The 22,546-nt window shown below is 47.2% G+C and overlaps 1 protein-coding gene across 1 annotated transcript in view; it reads left to right on the plus strand.

The window, feature by feature from the left end:
* DHX15 (DEAH-box helicase 15) overlaps nt 1-22,546 on the plus strand; it is a 257,979-nt gene that overhangs the window by 95,941 nt on the left and 139,492 nt on the right. The window contains exon 6 of the mRNA XM_086964023.1: nt 18,335-18,502. Coding sequence (XP_086820149.1) covers nt 18,335-18,502 — 168 coding nt within the window. The remainder of the gene's footprint in view (nt 1-18,334; nt 18,503-22,546) is intronic.

A 22,546-nucleotide genomic window follows, 5' to 3' on the forward strand; every position in this document is an offset into this window, starting at 1 on the left:
GACTCGGGTGCAGTGTGTGCACTCTCACGCGTGATGCGGGACAAAGTCTATGGTAGCTAGTAATGACAAAGTTAGTGTTCTCGGGCGAACCCGACCTGGTAGGAGGAAAACTAAAGTGGATTCTGACCCTTGGATAGTGAGGCTATGCTGGGGCACCGAAATGCCGAAGTTACCTAGCCCAGGGGCTGCAGCTGCATAGGTCTCAAAAGACGTCGGGAATCCTCGTAGACGGACCAGGAGCCTGGAAGAAAGAAGTTGCTGGCAGGCGACCAGTGAAGAAAGTTCGATGGATCCAAGCCTGGATCGAAGGAAGATGACACCTGAAAGCAGAGGGGACCAAGTTCGAGACTACTAGCCAGTAGTCAGGTGGCACCAGGAGGGCACCGGATGGTAGTCACCTCGACTAGGTGAGTGGGTGACGCTGTGCTCGCAGATCTCGCGGACCAGGATGCGTTGTCGGCAAACCAGGATGGAGGAGCGAGCTGTCCCACGATGGATGAAGCTGTCGGCGTCGCTGGACCCAGGATTGGGCAACAAAGCCTTGACAAATGCAAGCCCACGCGGTGGACTCAAAATGGCGTCTGGAGTGGACCAGGAGGGTCCGGGGTGCCTCTCTTGAAGAAGGAAGCAAGGGCCAGTCTGGAGCAACCAGACCAGCAGCAGTGATGTCGTCGGGCGTCGTGAAGAAGGCCACAAGCCAGCCGGCTAGTAGCCACACAGCGCGGTTAGCACGCAAAAGCAGAAGGGCCCCACGCAGATCGTGGAGATGCTGGAGGGCTGATCTTCGGTGCTGGAGCTGCTCAGGGTTGGGGCTTCTCGGACCCCAAAGCACTCACCAGTGGAGCACACGGTGGGCTTGTTGCAAAGAAGTTGTGCAGTCTTGGCGATCGTCGGTCCCTCGAGGTCTCGTCGCACTCACAGTTCTCAGCTTTGCTGTAGAGGTGAGTAGAGGTCAGAGGTGCCAGGGAAGCCGGGTCTCGTCGAGCTGGGCAGTCGGATTCGTGAAGAAAGACTTGCAGCAGACCGCAGTGTTCTTAGGATGGTGCCCGCTTGATGCAGGGTGACTACTCCTTAGCCACAAGGGAGAATCTTGAAGAAGGAAATCTTGATGTCTTTCGCAGAAAGTCGTGTCTTGATTCCAAAGATGATCTAATTTGAACAGGGGGCCCGCTCCCATCTTTATACTAAAAAAGGGGGCTGACCCGGTGACTAGGTCCTGCCTATGGGTGGGACTAGGAGGGGGGTGGTTACACCCCTCTGCCATGCCGGACTTTCCCCAGGCCAGGGGCTGGTGTGCCCCTGGAACTGGTTCTGACCGGCCTATGCGTAGTGAGCACCGGGGTGCCACTCAGCAGTCACCTTCCTGAAAAGCCCTGCCTACCCAGGATACACAAAACCATGTCTGGGACGGTGCTAGCACCGCCCCTGACAGGAAACCCTTTGTCCAGGCTCCCCTCGCTGGAAGGACTCCCAGCTGCAGGGGGTCAGACTCGTGTCTGTGGTGGCAGCATCCATTTTGTGGAGCTGAGGCTTCGTTTAACTTTAACCGGGGTTCACAGTTACATACATGTCGTGTCCCTCTAGAAGGGTGGAATGCTAATCCCGTCGCCAGAATTGGCGAGGGGTTAGTATTCCAATTCATATGACACCTTACTCAACATGTTTTGATAAAGCAATACCAAAGTTAGCATTTAACCGCGAGGATTATAATGCACTTAAGAGTATATGGTATGCGATATCATGGAACAGCTATTAGGACTTGGTTCCGCAAGCTGCAGACAGGCTTAGCTCATGCCAGAGCACCATCTCACACGATTCCAAGCACTCTGCCTTCAGGATTGTCAAGGCCTGCCATAGGAGGGACTGATCGGAATCTGTGTGTCCATTTTAGGGTTAGGTATAGGTATACTACACCTACAGCAAAGGGTGATTACACGACCTTGCCCCAGCTGTTATGCAGCCAGTTGTGTCAAATTTAGGAGGCCAGCCAGGGGTGGCATAATACATGCTTCAGCCCCTGGCAGCCCTGGGTACACCCATGCCCTGAGTTACAGGGTCTGATAGGGTGGCCCAGTACCAATTGGAAATGCACCCAAGGTACATGGAATCCATTTTACAGAGAGAGCAGTAGGCCTGGGGTCCTGATTGGCAGGGCCCCAGGTCGACTATGTCAAAAACCAGCTAAAACACAGGGCAAAAAGTTGGGGGCAACCATAGTCAGGAGGTACCTTCCTACACAGCCAAGTCACAAGAAGAATGTCTTCAAAACACACAGAAGACCATTCAATTGCTGCACCAGCTAGGGTTTACGGTGAACTACACAAAATCCCACCTACAACCAAACAAGGTTCAACAATATCTAGGGGCTACTATAGACACAGATAAAGCCAAAGTATACCCCAATCCAAACAATGATCACGTTGATCCAAAAATTTCAACCACAACAATCACTAACAGCTCGAGTGTTCATGCAGCTGTTAGGGATGATGTCCTCTTGCATACTGCTAATACCATATGCCAGACTACAAATGCGTCCACTGCAAGAGTGTCTAGCGACACAGTGGAATCAGGCTCACGGTCAGATTACAGATCTGGTTTTGGTAGACGACCGCACACATCGCTCTCTGAAGTGGAGGAACACAATAAATATTTCCAAAGGGCGGTCGTTCCTAGAACCGATTCCACAAGTGATAATAACAGCAGATGCATCGCTCACCGGATGGGGAGCGCATATGGAGAAATATACAGTGCAGGGAAAATGGAGTGTACAGCAAAAAAGACTGCACATCAATTATCTGGAACTACTAGCAGTGCTTCTAGCATTAAAACCTTTTCAAATGCAAATCCAAAACAAAGCAGTCCTGATCAGAACAGACAACATGACTGCAATGTATTATATTCAAAAACAGGGGGGGTGCGGGGGGGGACACACTCTCCAACTATCCAGACTAGCACAGGACATTTGAAGATGGGCCATCCTCAAAAGATCTATCTGTTAGCCGAACACCTACCAGGAGTTCAAAATCAGATAGCAGACATCCTAAGCAGAGAGTCAGAACAAATACACGATTTGGAACTGCGCAACTAAATACTGCAGCCATTCTTCCAAAGATGGGGACAACCAGAGATAGATCTCTGCCACTCATCAGAACGCAAAATGCTAAAACTTCGCATCCAGGTACCCACACCACCTGTCACAGGGCAATGCGCTATGGATAAATTGGTCCAACAAATTTGCTTACGCTTTTCCCCCTCTCTCACTAATTCCATTAGGGGTTCGGAAACTGCAACAACATTCAATGACAATGATACTAGTAGCACCCACGTGGGCAAGACAGCCGTGGTTCACCACGCTCCTGCAACTCTCACAGGTGCCACATCAAAAGTTAAAAATATTACCCATGCACCTTACACAGAACCATGGCGAAATAATGCACCCAGATCCCAAACCATTAAACCTAGCAATCTGGCTCCTGAGGTCATAGAATTTGGATACTTAGATTTACCTCCAAACTGTATGGAAATCATTAAGCAAGCAAGACATCCTACCACCGAAGCATGCTATGCAGCAAAGTGGAAAAGGTTTGCTGTATACTGTAACAGTAACAACATCAACCCTCTGGACGCATCCACTAAACAGATTATTTGCTATTTACTACACTTGCAGCAATGTAACCTTGCTTACACTTCTATTAGACTACATCTTGCAGCTATAGCGGCGTACCTACAAAACAGACCACATCTTTCCCTGTTTAAAGTACCAGCAATAAAAGCTTTCATGGAAAGCCTCAAAAGAGTCATTCCACCAAGATTACTGCCTTCCCCAGTCTGGAATCTCAACATAGTACTTACCAGACTAATGGGACCACCTTTCGAACCTATGCATAGGTGTGAAATACAATTCCTCACATGGAAGGTGGCCTTTCTTATAGCTATTACTTCACTCAGAAGAGTAAGTGAATTGCAAGCATTTACAATACAAGAACCATTTCTGCAGTTACACCAAAATAAAGGGGTTCTTAGAACAAACACAAAATTCCTGCCTAAGGTAATTTCAGCATTCCACATCAATCAGCCAGTGGAACTACCAGTCTTCTTTCCAAAACCAGACGGTAGCAGAAAGGCCCCTACATACATTAGATGTCAGAAGGGCGATATTGTACTACATAGAAAGAACACAAACTTTCAGAAAGACAAAACAACTATTTGTAGCGTTTTCTCCTACACATAAGGGCAATCCTATCTCTAAAGTAGGCATTGCCAGGTGGATTGTAAAATGTATACAAATATGCTACTTAAAAGCAAAGAGGACATTAACTGTTCCTCCTAGAGCTCACTCTACACGTAAACTAGGAGCATCTATGGCATTCTTAGGAAACATTCCTCTAGATGACATATGCAAAGCAGCTACCTGGGTTACACCGCATACCTTCACAAAACACTACTGTGTAGATGTGCAGGCAACACAACAGGCTAGAGTGGGACAAGCTGTACTAAAAACTTTATTTCAGACTGTTGCAACAGACACTGGTGACCAACGCTAGGGAGATAACTGCTGTATAGTCTATTCATAAATGTACCATCTGCAGCTCATATGCCTCGAACGGAATATGCTACTTACCAGTATGCATGTGTTCTTGGCATAGAGGGCTGCAGAGTGGTACATGCCCTCCCAGCCTCCCCGGAAACCTGTGTCTGTTCCAACACTATCTTATTTAGATACACTTACATGGGCATTTCTATCTGTATTCTATCATACTACTCCATCTAACCCTACTATGGCAAAACAATCTAAGGAAGGAGCCGATGCCCATGCGCACTAGCACCCAAAGGAGGAGTCGCCAGTCTCGTGACGACAAAAGACTTCTCCAAGAGAAAAACAAGTGCAATCATCCGAGCCCAACACCAGATGGCGATCTATTCATAAATGTACCACTCTGCAGCCCTCTATGCCAAGAACAGATGCGTACTGGTAAGTAGCATATTCCTACTTACCTGTCTTAGATAGATGTCCCAGTGCTGAACCTAGCAGTCCAGCACTGGATTACAAAAGTAACGTAAATATACTTTACCTGCAAACTGAATTTCCTTCCATAGGATAACATTGGTGATTTCAACTGAAAAATTTTCTAATTGTCAACCTTTAAAATACAATAATATTCCTTAAAAATCACTACTGTAACCAAAACGCTTTTACTTCACTGTTTACAGGACATGTCCTAGGACTGAATCTAGGATCCAGTCTTGAGATTAAAGAAGTAATCTACAAATTCCCATTGAGCTCAATGTTGCATTGTTTGAAATTGTGTTGCCTATTGCAACAAACTGTGACTATTGTATTCAAAGAGTCTATTGCCTATTTGAAAAGTATTTAACTAAAGGAATCTATTTTGAGAAAGTATATTTTGATACCTTGTTGGTTCTAAAATAAAACTATATCTTTTGATACAAAACAATTGGCCTAGAGTTTAGTTCTTGAGTGTCGGAGACCATTTGCTGACTGAGTGTGTACAATAAATGCTTTACACTGTCCTCTGATACTGCCTTACTGCTCGACCCAAGCTACCACTTTAGAGAGTTAGGTTATATCTAACTTTAACCTCTGCCAAACCTCTGGGGACTGTGTTCTGTGTATACAGTCCATCTTACTTTGGTCCAGTATATACAGTCACTTTCTTACAACTACTCTTTGCAGTCTATTAGCCAGAACCTTGGCCAGCAGTCTAGAATCTACCCCCAGCATAGACAGGGGCCTATACGCCGCTGGATCTTTAGCGTCTCTACCGGTTTTGGGGAGCATTATTATCTGTGCCTCGGTCAGACTGCGGCAAGTGTCCTGACTCTTTTGCTTCTTGCAGCTTTTCCATTAGGCGCGGGAGCAGAATGTTCGAGGCATGTGGGCTGCTGAATTCATATCTGTGCATAGATCGCCGCCTAGTGTTGGGTCCGGATGATTGCACATTGTTGTCCTAGAAGAGTCTTCGAAGTATCACGAGATAGGTGGCCCCTCCCCTGGACTACAGTGAGGATGGAGTCGATGCCCATGCGCAGATTGTTTTTTTCCGCCATTGGGTTCGGATGTCTATTTGTTAACTCAAGTTCGGAATCGATAAAAACTTTCCCTTTGGCCAAAAGGCCTTTAGTTATCGTCGGTATTGTCTTTGCGATCGGTGCCCAGTACTTCTTCCAGCTCGTTCCTCGAGCCGGACATCAAGAGGAGCCGCGTGGCTTTTCGGCACTGAAGTCCCGGTCGACGCCATATGCCTTATCGACGATCCATCATGGAACGGAGCCCGTTCAAGAAGTGTCCTGTTTGCAACTCCAAGTATCTCCACATCGATGTCCACCCGGTGTGCAACAAGTGCCTGTCTCCGGATCACGATGAAGCCAGCTGTATGGCTTGCTCTCGGTTCCGCTCCAAGAAGACGATTCGCCTTCGACCTGTAGCGCGAAAGGAAGCCGAGCAGACTGCACCTGACCTGGTGAACATCTTCGATGCCGAGGAAGATGAGGGAGTCGAGCAGGAAGTTCAAGAGAACCTGTCTGATCCTGCATCGGAGATCGACTCCAGTTACGACGCAGATGTGGAAATGGTCGATAATGAAGACGTTGTCGACGAGGTAGGAGATGATGAGGCCTTTGGGGCAATGGAAGATAGCTCGAGCGAGGAGCTAGGCCCAGCCGTTGGTACGGGGGCCGCAACCAAAACACTCGATAAGGCTCAGGTCGAGGGATCGCCACATGGCCTTACCCAAGATCGTACACTTGATTCTACAGCCTCGCCCCAAGGCCCGGCTACAGACATTTCTAACGAGCCATCGGTTGACTGATCGAAATCGAAACCGAAAGCGTCGGTGTCTACACAACCGAAAGCACTGGACGCTAAATCGAAACCAAAAGTGCGTATTGCTTTGGTCGGTTCGAAGGCCTCTGAACCATCGGCACCGACAAAACAGAAGAGTGTTATCGACCCGGTGAGGTCGCTAAAGGGTGTCGAGACGAAGACCGCGGCACCGAAGAACCTGGTCAACGACGTCGACCCGAAGAAGTCGGCGCCGAAGGCCGGCGACACAGACTAGGGACTCGGAACTCAGAGTTCTCGATCCTAAGCGTCGACCCGACAAGGCTAAAAGCAGTACAGACCTAGAGTCCACACCCAGCGGTGGCTCGAAGGAACCAGTCGAGTCAACACAGCCATCCGCCTCCTTCTCGAAGCAGGTGTTGGACTTGCTAAAACGCATTAAAGAGAATGCTACTACTGTCGGACCGAAGGCTACTCCACCCCCCGAAGCCGGTCAGTAAACCTCCAAAATCCTCGGCACCCATCCAGTTCACTCTGCCGCCGAAAGTGGTACCTAAGGCCTTCGCCCGCTAGGGCGGCCGTCGAAACGACCAAGAAGGTGTCCACGGGGCCGAAACCTTCAACTGTGGCGGTGGCCACTAGGCATCGACAGCCTCCACCTGAAGATCAGTCAAGGCAATTCATCGACGCCGAGACGGGTAGACTTTCTATTTTCAAGCGAAAGATCGCCCCTGAACAGCCTATGGAGTCATATAAAATTCCATTAAAGAAAAAGAGGAATTCTGCTACGTCACCTCTTCTCTTTGAACCTATAACACCACATGGGCAAGACATTGCCCCTATCTTACCCACATACTCAGATGTGGAGGCAGGGGATTGTGACAATGAGGAGTCGAACTATCCTGTTGACACTGATCCTGAAGATCACACTGAACCCTGGGCAGACGCTGCTGACCCAGGAGATCCACAAACTGCCCCAGACAGTCATGTCTATGCTGTTGAAACCTCGCCTACTGAAGACACTGCTGCGTTTAATGCACTTATTGAAAGGGCAGCAAAAAATCATGATGTCCAGCTCCATGCTGACCCTATTGAAGAGGATTTTTTGTTTGACACCTTCTCAACCTCAGAGAGAACTGGCAAGACTCTACCAATGCTAAAGGGTGTCCTAAAACATGCTGGAGACCTTTTTAAGGAGACCACAAGGGCAAGAGTGATAAAACTCAGAATTGAAAAGAAATACAAACCGGCACCTGGGGACCCTACGTATATCAAGGGACAGTTGCTGTTAGACTCTCTGGTTGTTTCCAATGCCCGGAAGAGGGCGAACTCGCAAACAACGGGTGATGCTCCTCCCCCTGACAAAGAATCTCAAGTGCTAGAAGCATCAGGGAAAAGGGTGGCAGCTCAAGCGGCCAATATCTGGCGCATCTCTAACACACAGGCACTCTTAGCCAGATATGACAGGGCTCATTATGATACACTTGAAACTTGTTACAACACTTGCCAGATGAGTATAAGGAGGCAGCAGAGATGCTAATACAAGAAGGGAAACTTATATCAAACGCATCGATCAAGTGTACGCTGGACGCAGCAGACCCCGCGGCCATGGCAATTAATAAAAGTGTGATGTTACGGCGACATGCCTGGCTGAGAATCTCCGGTTTCAATCCCGAGATACAAACCACCATACTGAATCGGCCTGTTTACCCGTATCACTTATTTGGCCCAGAGGTGGACACCACCTTCGCAAAAATCAAAAAGGACACAGACTGCAAAGTCTATGGGGGCTCTACAGTGGCAGCAGTTATGGGGTGGTTGCTTTCGTTGCTCCAACAATAGAGGAACTTCCAGAGGCCAGCTGTCCCAGCAGACACAATACAGTAAACGAGGCACGCAGACCACCTACACCAAACAGAGTATGGGTGGCTATCGTGGAAACAGCACCAAGGGCAGAGGTCGTGGAAACAGCTCCCGATCCTCCGCCACTAACAAACAGTGACGTCTTGTCACTGCCCCCCGACCATACCACACCGTTCGGGGGGAGACTGCAACAGTTCATGCCGGTCTGGAAATCCATCACTACAGACAGGTGGGTGAGGCAGCTTATCCAGTACGGTTATTGTCTGGAGTTAACATCCACTCCACCCAACATACCCCCAAGACACCGTCCTATATCTGCAGAGCATTTACAGTTATTGCAGCAGGAGGTAGTCTGCATGCTGCAAAAAGGAGCCATAGAGCTCGTGCCTGTGAAAGAAAAAGGTACAGGGGTGTACTCGCTGTACTTATTGACCCCAAAAAAGGAGTGGTCCCTCAGACCCATACTGGACCTCAGGCCCCTAAACCAGTACATTCTATCAGAACACTTTCACATGCTCACATTACAGCAGGTTCTACCGTTACTCAGTCAGGGAGATTTCCTCGCAACATTAGATCTGAAGGATGCATATTTCCATATACCGCTACACCCGTCACACAGAAAATACCTCCGGTTCACCATTCAGGATCAGCATTATCAGTTCAAGGTCCTCCCTTTCGGAGTGACGACGGCGCCAGGGTGTTTACCAAGTGCCTGGCGACAGTGGCTGCACACCTACGGAGACAAAACGTTCACGTCTACCCTTATCTGGACGACTGGCTTATCCAGGCGAAGTCGGCCCAGCAGTATGCCGCCCACATGTCACACACCATTCACCTTCTTCACGATCTGGGGTTCTCACCTTCAGCCCGCCCACATACGGCAGTACCTGGGCACGACAATAGATACTCTGGCAGCCAAAGCACAGCCAAATTCAGTGAGGATCAACAGCATGCAATCGCTGATACAGCAATTCAAACCACAACACTCGCTTCCAGCACGAGTGTTCATGCAGTTGATAGGCATGATGGCCTCCTGCATCTTCATAGTCCCGCACGCGAGACTACACATGCGTCCGCTTCGAGAGTGCTTAGCACGTCAGTGGAATCCGGCTCACGGACAGTTGAAAGACCTAGTGTTGGTGACCGGTTGCGCATACAACTCTCTGCATTGGTGGAATCCACAAAACCTTTGCAGGGGCCGACCGTTCCAGGAGCCTGTGCCACGGATTATTCTGACAACGGACACATCTCTCCAGGGATGGGGAGCTCATGTACTCCACTACACAGTGCAGGCACTATGGACAGCACAGCAGAGGAAGATGCACATCAACCTTCTAGAACTGATGGCTATCTTCATGGCGATGAAAGCATTCAAGGTACATCTGTGCAACAAGGTTGTTTTGATCCGGACGGACAACATGACGTCCATGTACTACATACAGAAGCAGGGAGGTGCACACTCTCCACAGTTCTCATCTGGCTCAGAGCATGTGGAAGTGGGCCATTCAGAGGAACATCTTCCTCATGGCGCAACACCTCCCGGGCAAGGACAATCAGATGGCGGACCTGCTCATCAGGTACAGCCACCAAATGCACGAGTGGGAGATACATCCATCAGTACTCCAGCCGTACTTCCAGCGGTGGGTCCTCCAGAGATTGACCTGTTTGCCACAAAGGAAAACGCCAAATGCCAAAGCTTTGCCGCCAGGTTCCCACACCCACAGTCGCAGGGAAATGCGATATGGATGAACTGGTCAGGCATATTTGCGTACGCTTTTCCCCCAGCACCTCTAATACCGCTGGTGGCACGCAAGCTGAAGCAACACTCGATGACTCTCATCCTGGTCGCTCCAACGTGGGCACGCCAACCATGGTACACCACGTTTCTAGAACTCTCTGTGGTACCGCATCAAAGGCTGCACCTCACACCCAGGCTTTTGATGTAGAGTCATTGCGACAATTAGCATCCAGATCCGCAACAGCTCAACCTGGCGATCTGGCTCCTGAGGTCTTAGAATTTGGCTACCTCAACTTGCCTCCTGACTGTATGGATATCATAAGGGAGGCAAGGAAGCCCTCCTCTAGAGCATGTTATGCGGCAAAATGGAAGCGGTTTCTCATTTATTGTGCCGAACACAACATCAACCCGCTAGATGCATCTACTCACAATATCATTTGTTATCTGTTACATCTATACACATGCAATCTGGCCTATGCCTCCATTCGTATACATGTGTCCGCAATAGCAGCTTATCTCCAGAACAGGCAGCATCTCTCGCTTTTCAGAGTGCCTGCCATCAAAGCCTTTCTGGAGGGACTCAAACGACTTATTCCTCCCAGACACCCACCAGCGCCTGTATGGAACCTAAACGTGGTCCTTACCAGGCTGATAGGTCCACCTTTTGAGCCTCTCCACTCATGAGAAATTAAATTCTTGACGTGGAAAGTGGCTTTACTAATAGCAATCACATCGCTACGACGAGTTAGTGAACTTGAGGCACTAACTATCCAGGAGCCAGTCATACAGATTCACTCCAACAGGGTGGTACTCCGCACTAACCCTAAGTTTCTGCCTAAAGTGGTTTTACAGTTCCATATCAAACTATAGAACTGCCAGTGTTCTTCCAGAGTCAGTGGCAGAGAGAATGCTCCACACACTAGACTTCAAAAGAACTCTAATGTACTACATAGATAGGACAAAAGATTTTAGGTAAACAAAACGACTGTTTGTTGCCTTTTCGCCACAACACAAAGGCAACCCCATTTCCAAAGCAGGTATAGCCAGGTGGATCGTTAAGTCCATTCAGGTTTGCTATCAAAAGGCCAAGCGCACATTAACGGTTCCCCCGAGAGCCCACTCCACACTAAAGTTGGGGGCCTCCATGGCTTTCCTTGGAAATATTCCTTTAGAAGACATATGTAGAGCAGCCACATGGTCTACCACACACACACACTTACAAAACACTACTGTGTAGATGTGCACTCCAAACAGGCAGCTGTAGGGCAAGCTGTTCTAAAAACACTTTTTCAAACTGCTGCAGCTGGCACGGGCGGCCGCCGCTAATGGAGGGACTGCTATATATTCTATGCACAGATATGAATTCAGCAGCCCACATGCCTCGAACTGAATATGCTACTTACCAGTATGCATATGTTCTCGGCATGTAGGGCTGCTGACATTCATATCGCCCGCCCTCCTCCCTGGCGCCTGTAGCGGTTGCAGCACTCACAATTACTCTTAGCATGGTCATCACTTATGGTGTTACACTCCATCTTTGCCACAATGGCGAAAAACAAGCTGAGGATGGAGTCGATGCCCATGCGCAATGTAGTCCAGGGGAGGAGCCACCTATCTCGTGATACTTCAAAGACTCTTCCAGGACAACAAAGTGCAATCATCCGGACCAAACACTAGGCGGCGATCTATGCACAGATATGAATGTCAGCAGCCCTACATGCCAAGAACAGATGCCTACTGGTAAGTAGCATATTAGATCTGCATAGTTGTGCCAGGAGCCCATTTGGGCCCTGGGGACTTGCCCGAGCCGTGTCTCGCAGTGCTTCCTGCAGTTCCCCCAGCTGAATTGCTGCCTCTAGTTCCTCTTGTTGATTATCCTTAAGTTAAGGGAGGTCGAAAAACCACTCATCCTCCATTGGGACCCAATGGCCAAGGGTCTCGCAATACTTTTCTGATAGGGGTTAACACTATGCTATTCCAACACCGATCTGTGTGGTGACCTACTCGCCATCCGGACTCTGCAATGATGATATCAACGGAGCCGGAGGCTCACGTTTTAAAACCCATCCCAGTAACCGCCCTGGCCGGTCTCCCTCTTTGTAGAGCAGTTGCCGATATTCTCTTCGAACTAAGCAATCTAATCTGTCCCAGACCTCCCCCACCCTGTGCTGTGCCTGCAGGAGTGAATCATTAGGCGGCATCGGTCTAATTCTCGTGCTGAACACTAGCCAGTCTATCCTCGGCCTCTGTCAATTCTGCCTCTAGTCAGACCCTCCATCATTTCGCGATTTCGCGCTTCACGAAAAAATAGCGAAATCAGCTGGTATGTCAAAAGGCCGCGATATTTCCTATTTCGGCCGCAAAATAAGGGACTCCCGGCAAGCATGAAAAATTATGGCTTCTTATTGGCTATACGTAAACACGTCACTACGTGTCTCCGTACAGCTGAGCCCTACAATAGTGGTTTCCTTTAGCCACCCTGTGAGAAGCAGAGTCAACGCAACTGAACTCTGGCTGTGCGTGGGCAAGCCTTCTCATTAATTAGCATGTTGGTGATGTTTTAGGCACGTCGTTTAAGTGACCTTAAAAATCCCAGGCGCCTCTCGACCTCTGCTCTCTTTCTGAGGGGCATGAAAACACGGCCTGGACTGGAGAAGGCGGGGGCAGAGTGTAACGATGCATGCCTGTGAAGTTCATAGCGAGTCAAGCTTCTGACTTTTGCAGCAAGATTAGAAACTCAGAGTAAACGGGAGTGTCTTTCACAGACGCGCACAGATGAAGTAAGGGGAACTCAATTTTCTATAGTATACAGCAATTGTAAAAGAAATGGTAACCTTATGTTTCCCGAACCTTTATTGAAAAGGTTCCATGTTAATATTTTTGGTGCCTCGTAAAGCAGATAGAGAATCGGCAATAGCCACTGTATTTTTAATGTGCAAAAAGGTAAAGCGTTCATCATCATATCATGTCTGAGTATTTCAGTTTGCTGCGCTGTCTTTCGGGGAAATAAGAGAACGAGTGGAGCAGGCTAATTGTGTACACACAGTCAGTCAGTATGTACTGTATTCTTTTTTTAAAGATTTTCGATACGGCATTCGTGAGAAACTTTATTATCTCCATATACTAAAAGCAGGGCTTTAAGTGGGATGAACAAAGTTCTCTTTTAATGAGTCGTGGCCTATGTAATTAAGGGTGTGGCTTGACTACATAAGATACATTCCTGCCATTTCCGTGGTGTGCCACCCTACCTATATGTTGCTCCTCTCTCAGCTTTCTGTGCTGCTCCCCTGAGTTTCTCTGCCTCCTTCCTCGACACACATTTTGCCCTAAAATGCTCTGACGGCCTCTACCCCCCCAGCTCTCATTCTCATATCTCTGTGCCTCAAGCCTCTTAGAATCACTGCCCAACCCGGCATCTCTGCACCCTGTCCCTCCACCCTACAGACCCCCAAACCCATACATCGCCCTCCCAACTAGCTTCTGTCTCTAGTCGGACCACCCCAGGATATTGAGGCATGGATACGCATTCGCATACAGTCAGGCAAGCAGGGCAAATGCTAATCTATCTATGTGCATCCTCCGATGGAAAAAAAACAGTTTAGGTTTCTTATTTTCCAGGGAGCCTGTAAGAGCAGCTACCAGCCCAAACAGGATTAGGAGAGCCAATGGAACTCTGCGGATTGGTTTATGTTGGCTGCTGAAGACACATGAAGTCTTTGGGTGAAAGTGTGATCAAAATCAGGGGAACAAACCTGAATTTACCAATTCTCTGATAATTGTACTGGGGCCTATTTTCTTCATCCCTAATGTAAACAATACTCTGCCTGGGTATAAGAAGTGTGACAGCCACTGACAACCCAAGTTATTACCTGGCTTTGACTCAGTATGCGGTGGTCCTGGACCATCAAGCTCGAAACAAGCCAAACCTTCTTGTGGCTTCTGCCCACTATATTCCGGTAGGTTAGGCCGCCGCTTTCTAACATATGCACTTGGGTAATGTCATATGTAGTACCGGACTAGTTACCTCCATACACAAAATGAGGAGGATCTGTTTGACTAATTACGCAACAATTTAAAAAGCACTTATAATGAAAATATTTTAATGTAATTCTTTTATAGCGCTATTCTTTCTAATTCATGATGTTAGTGCTTTGCATCACACCCACATATTAAACAGAGACAATAAATCATACACGTGTGAATTAAATGTCTATGAAGTTGCATACAAAAAATGGGTTACAAGGTGTAAGAGTCCTCATCCATATTACAAGGCATTAGGCTGTATTAGAAAGATTACAAGGTAAGAACTGCAAGTAACAAATATTTCTGTGCCAAAAGCCTGGGGAGGAGGGGGGAGGGGGGGTTGCTTGCAGAGGAGTTGTGGTGGAAATGGTCTCATATTTTGGATGTAGACTGTACACACAGCACCTGTAAGTCACATTGTGGTGGGGCTGTATTGTGAAAGGGCTTACACCCACTCCATGCCACTGATCTGCCTAGCAGTGGGGTAACACAGGCCCCCACGATTCGGTGGGGCCCCCAAGTTCCATAGGCCACCGTCAGCACAATAATCTGGCTGGAAGGCTCCCGATTGAGTTCGGAGGGGGTCCCTCCACGTACCTTGCAGGGGGGCCCCCTCTGGTTTCATTATGCCAGTGCTGCGTAGAGCAATACCTAACATGCTTACCTTAGCCATGGCAATGCACTTCCACCCACTACGATCATGTGCCCTATGGCACCTGAGAAAAAGGTATCATGCCTCAAGGGTCCAGGAAGTAATGGTGCCCAGCAGGGGTGTGTACATGGATGCTAGAACACCCCAGGGAGAAATAGGACCCCCTCTCATGAGGTTAGGATTGGAGCTATGCTTCCAATGAGCTGCAGGTGCTCTAAACATGCCTATTTCAAAGTGGAGTACTCTGCTAAAACAGTTTTCATCGATTTAAGGCTGAATATGAATGATTATAAGGAAAATAAAGTGCAGCAAAAATGCCGCTAAATTTCTATATCTGTGCCGCTAAATTTCCATATTTGTGCCGCTAAATTTCCATATTTGTGCCGCTAAATTTGCTAATCCATGCCGCTATATCCTGGGGGGGTCTGTCTAGTTGTCTTGTCCTTCCTCCCACTCTAGACAGTCCCCTCTGATAACCACCTTAAAAGCATCCCACTCCGTACTCCTATTCTCTGCAGTAGACCAGTTAATTCTGAAGTAGCCTTCAACAACCTCCCAGAGTTCTTCTCTGAAGACCGTATCCCGCAATGCCGCAGGATGTAGTCTGCACAGAGGTACCTGTAGCCTAACCCTCCTGGGCCCCCATACCCGTAGCACAGGGGCATGGTTCAACAGAAATCGGCCCAGCAACTTTGTCCCCGTCGCCTCTGCACATGTCACTCTAGATAACAGAAAAATATCTAATCTACTCTGTACCTCGGGGGCAGGGGTATAGCATGTGTGGCTGCGCTCTCCTACATGCGTATCTTGCCAAATATCTACAGAGTTGAGCCGGCACATCACCCCGCTCAGATCTTCGTCCTATGTGGTTTAGTGTGCTGTTTCAGTGGATCCCTGCGAAATACCATTTTAAGTCGGAATCCTGTCCATTAGTATTTCAAAGCCAGTAGTGCCACTCATGATAGTTGTTTAAGCCTTTGGCTACAGTGCCAAAACTGATGAGCACTCTCTTGTTGTCTTGATTTCAGTTCTAAGTTGCCACCTCGTGCATGTTTCGGTATCATCAAACCGCAAGAAGAGAAGTTATGGTGGTATGGATGGTTGATTCAGATTATTTTTGTGGATATTGCAATAGTGTTCCTGAATCCCTGTTTTTGGGGTGTGATTGTGCTCCCTATGTAATGATGGTTTCAAGGGCAGGAGATGAGATAAATTACATTGGTACTCTCCCATTTGATAAAATCCCTAATCCGAAAGGATGTCTATTGATAGATACTACTTTTGTTTTGAGCTTGCCCAATTTGCATATGTAAATGCATATGCAAGAGTAAAAGCCCATCCGATGTTGAAGAAAGGTTTTCACTTCTTTTTCGTCTTAAAGGAAAGATGGACATAGTTGGTCTCTGAGGTTCCTAGCTTGTTTAAATCTAAATTCTGATGAATCTTTTAAAATCGGATATAGTGGATTACTCACAACAATATTCCAGTATTTCTTTAAAGTTTTTTTTAACCCCTCCCATGCTCATGTTGAGCAGAGCTCGTTATGAGCCATGACGCTCCGGTGCTCATGACGAACTCAGCTCGTCATTGCCCATGGAACGCTCCGGTGCGGGGAGAATTCCCCTGCTGTGCTGAGCGTTCCACGGGAGCCGGTGCACTTGTGACGAGCTCAGCTAGTCATGAGCACAGGAGCGCCGTGCCTCATGACGAGCTGAGCTCGTCATGAGCATGCGGGTGCTGTGCGCACCCCCCTTACCCCCAGCACAGTGGGGGAATAACCCCCGCAGCGAAGGGGTTAATATGGTGCTGTCCATTACTATATTTAATCGAGAAACAAATGGTTGGCGTGGGTTCCTTAGATTTACTGTTGTGCAGTATGGAAGTGTGTGAGTAGAGGTGTTGAGTGAGACCATTTGATCGCATTGTATCACCTCTGACTGATACGCTTGGTCATTTCCGAAGATCTGGGATCGTAATCCTCTAGTCGGCTACAATTTCTGCAGGCTCTTTAATATTCCCCGTTGGGATGTTGGCAATGGTATGATGTGGATGGCAACTGGAGGCATGAAGGATAGAGTTAACAGCTTTGCTAGTTCTATGAATTCTTTAATGCAGTATGCTCTGGTTAACGGAGTGAAAGATTGGCTGCCCAAAAAAGTCACCAAACTGTTGAAATATACTATGAATATAATCATCTTTATCTGAGAATCAAAAGAGAAACACCAAAAATGAAATAGGACTCAATGCGTCTCTTAGCATGCCACATCTGCATGATGGAATAAACATTAAAAAAAAAATGCTATCTCTAATTAAACAGGACGCACTCAATCTTTTTACAATTACTTATAACGGAAGCAAGGAAGGTCCAAACTTAGAGCAGCGCCTAATACTAAAACTAAAGAAAGGGGCATTATTTTCCAGTGAGAGTAGTTGGACCTCATTACCTGAATACTGCTCCGAGAAAACTTTGTCCTCCATAAATCTCTCAAAACCTAGCTGTTTTCATCCTGATTTGCTCCTCTTGGTCCTTTCATTACAGCTTAGCATCAAGTACCCTATTCAAAGTTATTTGCATGCTCTACAGAAACAGTCAAATCAGTGAAAGGCAATAAAATGCCTCCATGTTTTTAAATCTTGAAAATATATATAGATTTATTAAACATTTTAGATTTTTTTTCTTATTTCTAATGTTTGCTATCTGACAGATGTAGCATTTGAATTTTTTTTTTGCTCCAAGATATACTTAACCCCTTCCGCCACTGCCCACCCTAGAAAAAATGCTTTTTCTGCCTACTATTCATATATTGTCCCCTCATATGTTCCATGTCTGAAGGTGTCTTAATTCTGGAAAGGTTTATCGTTATGTGCAAATGCCCAAAGTAATTGTTTTAATGATATGTGACATTTAAACTTAATTGGACTGTTTCCCATATCTTGGCAGTCAGTTTCTTTAAGATTGCAAAAGTTAAAAAGGTCATGTGTGCATTTTAATATTCTTTGGTTGAAGATTCCAATTTTAGTACCATTTGTTGAAAATGAATTGGGAAACCTGACTAAGATAAAAGTCATGCTGAATGCCAACCCTGCTGGTCTTTATTCATTAGTGTTACTGAAATGGTTGGAGTAGAAACTGTCCAATACTGTGAGAAATTGCAATGTTGTGAATATTAAAAATTGACTACTGTCCATTGCCTTACCAGATTTTTAAAAAATGTATATCTTCTAAGCTTTATACTTTCATTCCCATTGTCTGCAGGAAATAGATGAAGCCTGTAAAAGGATAAAGCGTGAGGTTGAGGACTTGGGTCCTGAAGTTGGCGACATCAAAATCATTCCTTTGTATTCCACCCTTCCGCCTCAACAGCAGCAGAGGATTTTTGAGCCACCCCCACCTAAAAAGCCCAATGGAGCTATTGGAAGAAAGGTACTAGTACTGAAAATTATGAATTAACTCAAACCTTGTATCCAATAGATTGACTATGCATTTGATTAAATGCCTTAAGAGTATCAACTGCAGTAGGGTGGTTGACCAATTCAGTTGAAAATTGGAAGGTGTTGCATCATTTGCTTCGAAGATCATTTGTGGCCATTATTTATGCCAGTAAGATGTAGGATGAACAAGCATTGATCGAGCCAGTTAAGTTTGCAATTCTTCTTTTGTGTCAGTAGGTTTTATTCCAGGAATAAAGCAACATAGATTTGCTCCTGAATATACTAACGTAAGTGTAGAGAATTGATTTGTAAAAAACCTATTGCCACTTTTTCAAGAAAAGGCCCACCTGCAGCTTTCATTTTGCCCAACAACCCACTCCTGTCCTCACAACACAGATGAGACCTTGCCCATGTTCTGATTATGGCAACATCACCCTAAGCCCATCCTATCCAAACTTGTCTTAAGATCCTTCATTCCCATTGAGACTTGTCTACATTGGAATGCTAGCACCAGCACTTCGTATCAGCTCGTACAAGTGAAACCCTTGTTTGGTGCATTATAATTGGGGCTCCTGGCTTTATGGTATTTATATATTTTTAATTTCCGTCTCATACCTGGCAGCTAAAACTTGGAACTCACTCCCCACTTACCTTCGCCTTACCCAGAACCACCTAGCATTCAGAAAGCAACTTAAAACATGGATATTTGACAAGTAATCCTCCTCCCCTCCCTAAGCGCCTTGAGACCCTCTGGGTATGTAGTGCGCTATATAAATTCTTTGACTTGACTTGACTATTCATCCATTTATTTTTTGCTAATTTTATCTGTATTTATCCATATTTATTTAGGGTTTTGTGAAAAAATGTACCTCAAATGTGCATATTTCTGCATTTATTTAACCAGTTAATGTGCACTCATGCCTCCACGCCTGACAGGTTTCAATGATATATACACACTTAGATGGTAAAAAAAAATGCATCAGTAAGAAAATATGTAAATTTTAGTATCAAGGTTGTGCAAATCTACTGCTCCTTTGGCTCTTTACTAAAATCCTTATTTTTGTATCCCCTTGCTTGTCAATCTGCAAAGCTGTTGGCCTGGCAGTCATTGACAGCTTTAAGAATCACTCAAAAACAACCAATATTTCAGTTTTTATCAACATTGAAAAATAAATACAGACTGGAAAATACATGTTTTTTGTCTGTATTTATATGTAAATATCAGTAAAAATGGAAAACAGGGAGCCTTAATTATGATAGTCTGCTAGTAGCTTTTGGAATATGAAGCCATTGCATCAGGTGCTTCATCTTCTTAGGTTATTGATGGGCCATTCATGACACCAGTATTTAGCTTTAAATTAATGTAACCTTTTGTGGCCAGCTCTTTGAAGGAATGTCGGATGAAGGAGAGAAGCTGCGCTTCCAACCGTATACCAGGTTTTGCAGCGTGAATCTGTCTGGATTCACTATGCTGTGCATTATTCCGCGGTCTAGTGGTTGGGTCCGGAATCGTAGTCCTTTTTTCATAGCCCAGGTGGGCGTCGACGTCGCACCTTCTGGTGTACTTCCTGTGACGTGGGCACGCTTCCTGCGGAAGCTCCCACCTTTGGGCACCATCTTCAGATTCTTTTTTCCGCCGTTGGGTCTGGATCGTCACCGAGAGGCTCCAGAGTTTTTTGGAGGAAAGAAGAGCAAAAGACAAATTCTACACGGAAAAGATTGGAGGAGACACAGAGGAACAAGATCACTGAGCCGGGACGACGAAGAAGGAGCTCTTCGAGAACTTCGACGTCCAACAGAGAAAGCGCACAAAGGGGGCCCCCTGAGCGCAAGAATTGGCAAAACACCCTTTAAAATCTGCCGTAACAGCCACCACAAATACGAGCAGAAGGACCAGCACCCGGTCTGCAACCTCTGCCTACCGGTCGACCAAGAGAGCAAGGATTGCAGCACCTGCTCCGTCTTCACCCCTAAGACACTCATGGTTAGAGAGAGACAAAGAAGAGCCAACTACACCATGCAAGGCAAAGGCCAACCTCTGTCGCTTCGGGACCTGGGCCTCTCCAGCGACGAGGAGAAAAACACCGCTGAGGGACCAAATGACTACACTGTCGTAGAGACCGATAAGAAAACATCTAAAGAGGTAGGAGAGGCGTCGACCCCTAAACCCCCAACAGACTCTCGAAAAACAGTCAAAGTCCACGAAGGGAGCACCGGGCGCTGAAAATCTCGACGGCCGCAGCTGTACCAAAGGACAAACAGCCCAGCGGATCCTTTGAAGAGGACTCCCAGACGGCGAAAATGGGCGAAAAGCCAAGGTTGTCTAAGCACGTCCCCGAAAAGGACCGCTCAACTTCGAAGGAGAAGGACCTGAAGGCCGCTTCGACGACGGCGCCGAAGAGATCTCCCGAAACACTCGACGCCGAACAGGCAGCCGAAATGGAGAGAAAGAAGAGAAGGCTAGAGGCTGAAATGGATAACATCATGCAAAGGAAGAGAGTTCGACGAGAAAATGAAAAGGTTCACGATTCTGCGAAGCCGGCGATCGTCGAAATAGAAGAAAAGTTCGACGACGCCGAAAACTCCTGAGCCCCAGGAACACCTAAGGAAGAGGGCCTATACTACGAAGAGGAAGGCAACGATGACTAGCGGACCATTTTTTCCGCTCAGCATCATCGATGGCACAGGACCTGGAGTGGCAGGACCTCTATGTCCAAAGCCTAGAAGAGCTCGTGGAGACGTACCCCTCGAGTCCTTCACTGCCAGATTACATTGGGGTCTACAACATGGTCATCAGGAACGCGGCAACGGCTTATGGAGTCAAACTGGAGGAAGAAAAACCAAAGGCATGCTTCCTCTTAGAGACCCTGTTCCCCACTCAAACAAGGAGCCAATTCCTCCCCATGCTCCCAAGTGTCCTGGACCAAGGGAGGGAGGCATTTAAAGACCCAGCGACCTGCAGGTCTGTCACGCCTAGGACGGAGAAGAAATACAAGCACACCTCCAAGGACCCCCGCCTACATCCAGGGTACGTCACGGCAGACTCTATTATTGCTGCAACAGCCAGGAAAAGGGCAAACGTTTCAACAACCTCAGGCCCACCACCAGACAAAGAAAGTAGGAGGATGGACCTAACTGGGAGGAAAATAAAGAGTAATGTAGCGGTACACTGGCGCATTGCAAACTCCAATGCCCTATTAAACAGACACCAGTACCAGCACTGGGACGAGGTCAGACAGCTGCTCCACCACCCCCCTGAGTAATACCAACAAAGAGCGTCGCAGCTAGTGGAGGAAAAAAAGAATATAGCAAATTCCTGCCTGAAATCAGCCTTGGATGGGTCTGAGACATCCAGCAGGCGTATGATGATCGGGATCACTGAAAGAGGGCATGCCTGGCTGAGGATCTCAGGCTTCAAGCCGGAAGTATGGAACAACATTCTGAGCACTCCCTTCAATGGAGAAACACTGTTCGGGGCACCGGTGGATGAAAAACACACCCAGCTCAAGAAAGAAAATGAGACTGCAAGGTCCATGGGGGCTTTGCAGTTCAGAGGAATGAGAAGGGGTACCCCGACACGGAGACCGAACGGAAGGGTGGGGGGGGGGGAACCAACCGGGAACGTCACACCAGACATTCCAGCAGGCCTACCAGGGCGACAATCGAGCACAGCAGGGCCAGCAGAAACAATCCTGGCAGTACCAGCCTCTGGGCCAGTAATTTCGCAGGAGGGCAAATGGACGAGGACAAACAAGAAGAGGGCACCAGCAAGCCACCTCAAAGTGACTCCGTCCCACAAGGTGTGACCACCCACACGATCCCTCCGGGGTGGGGCACAACTAGGTCAACAGAAGAGGGTTACACAAACCAAACATCAACGAACATGTAACACCAGTAGGAGGCAGGCTTAAACATTTCTTCCAGGAATGGAAGAAAACCACTGACAAATGGATACTCAACATCATATACTTTGGATACTGCATAGAACTGGAAAAGAAACCACCTAACAGAAAACCAAAAAGAAAGGAGCACTCAG

This window comes from Lissotriton vulgaris, chromosome 3_2 (genome assembly GCF_964263255.1).
Source record: "Lissotriton vulgaris chromosome 3_2, aLisVul1.2, whole genome shotgun sequence".
Classification (NCBI taxonomy): Eukaryota; Metazoa; Chordata; class Amphibia; order Caudata; family Salamandridae; genus Lissotriton; species Lissotriton vulgaris.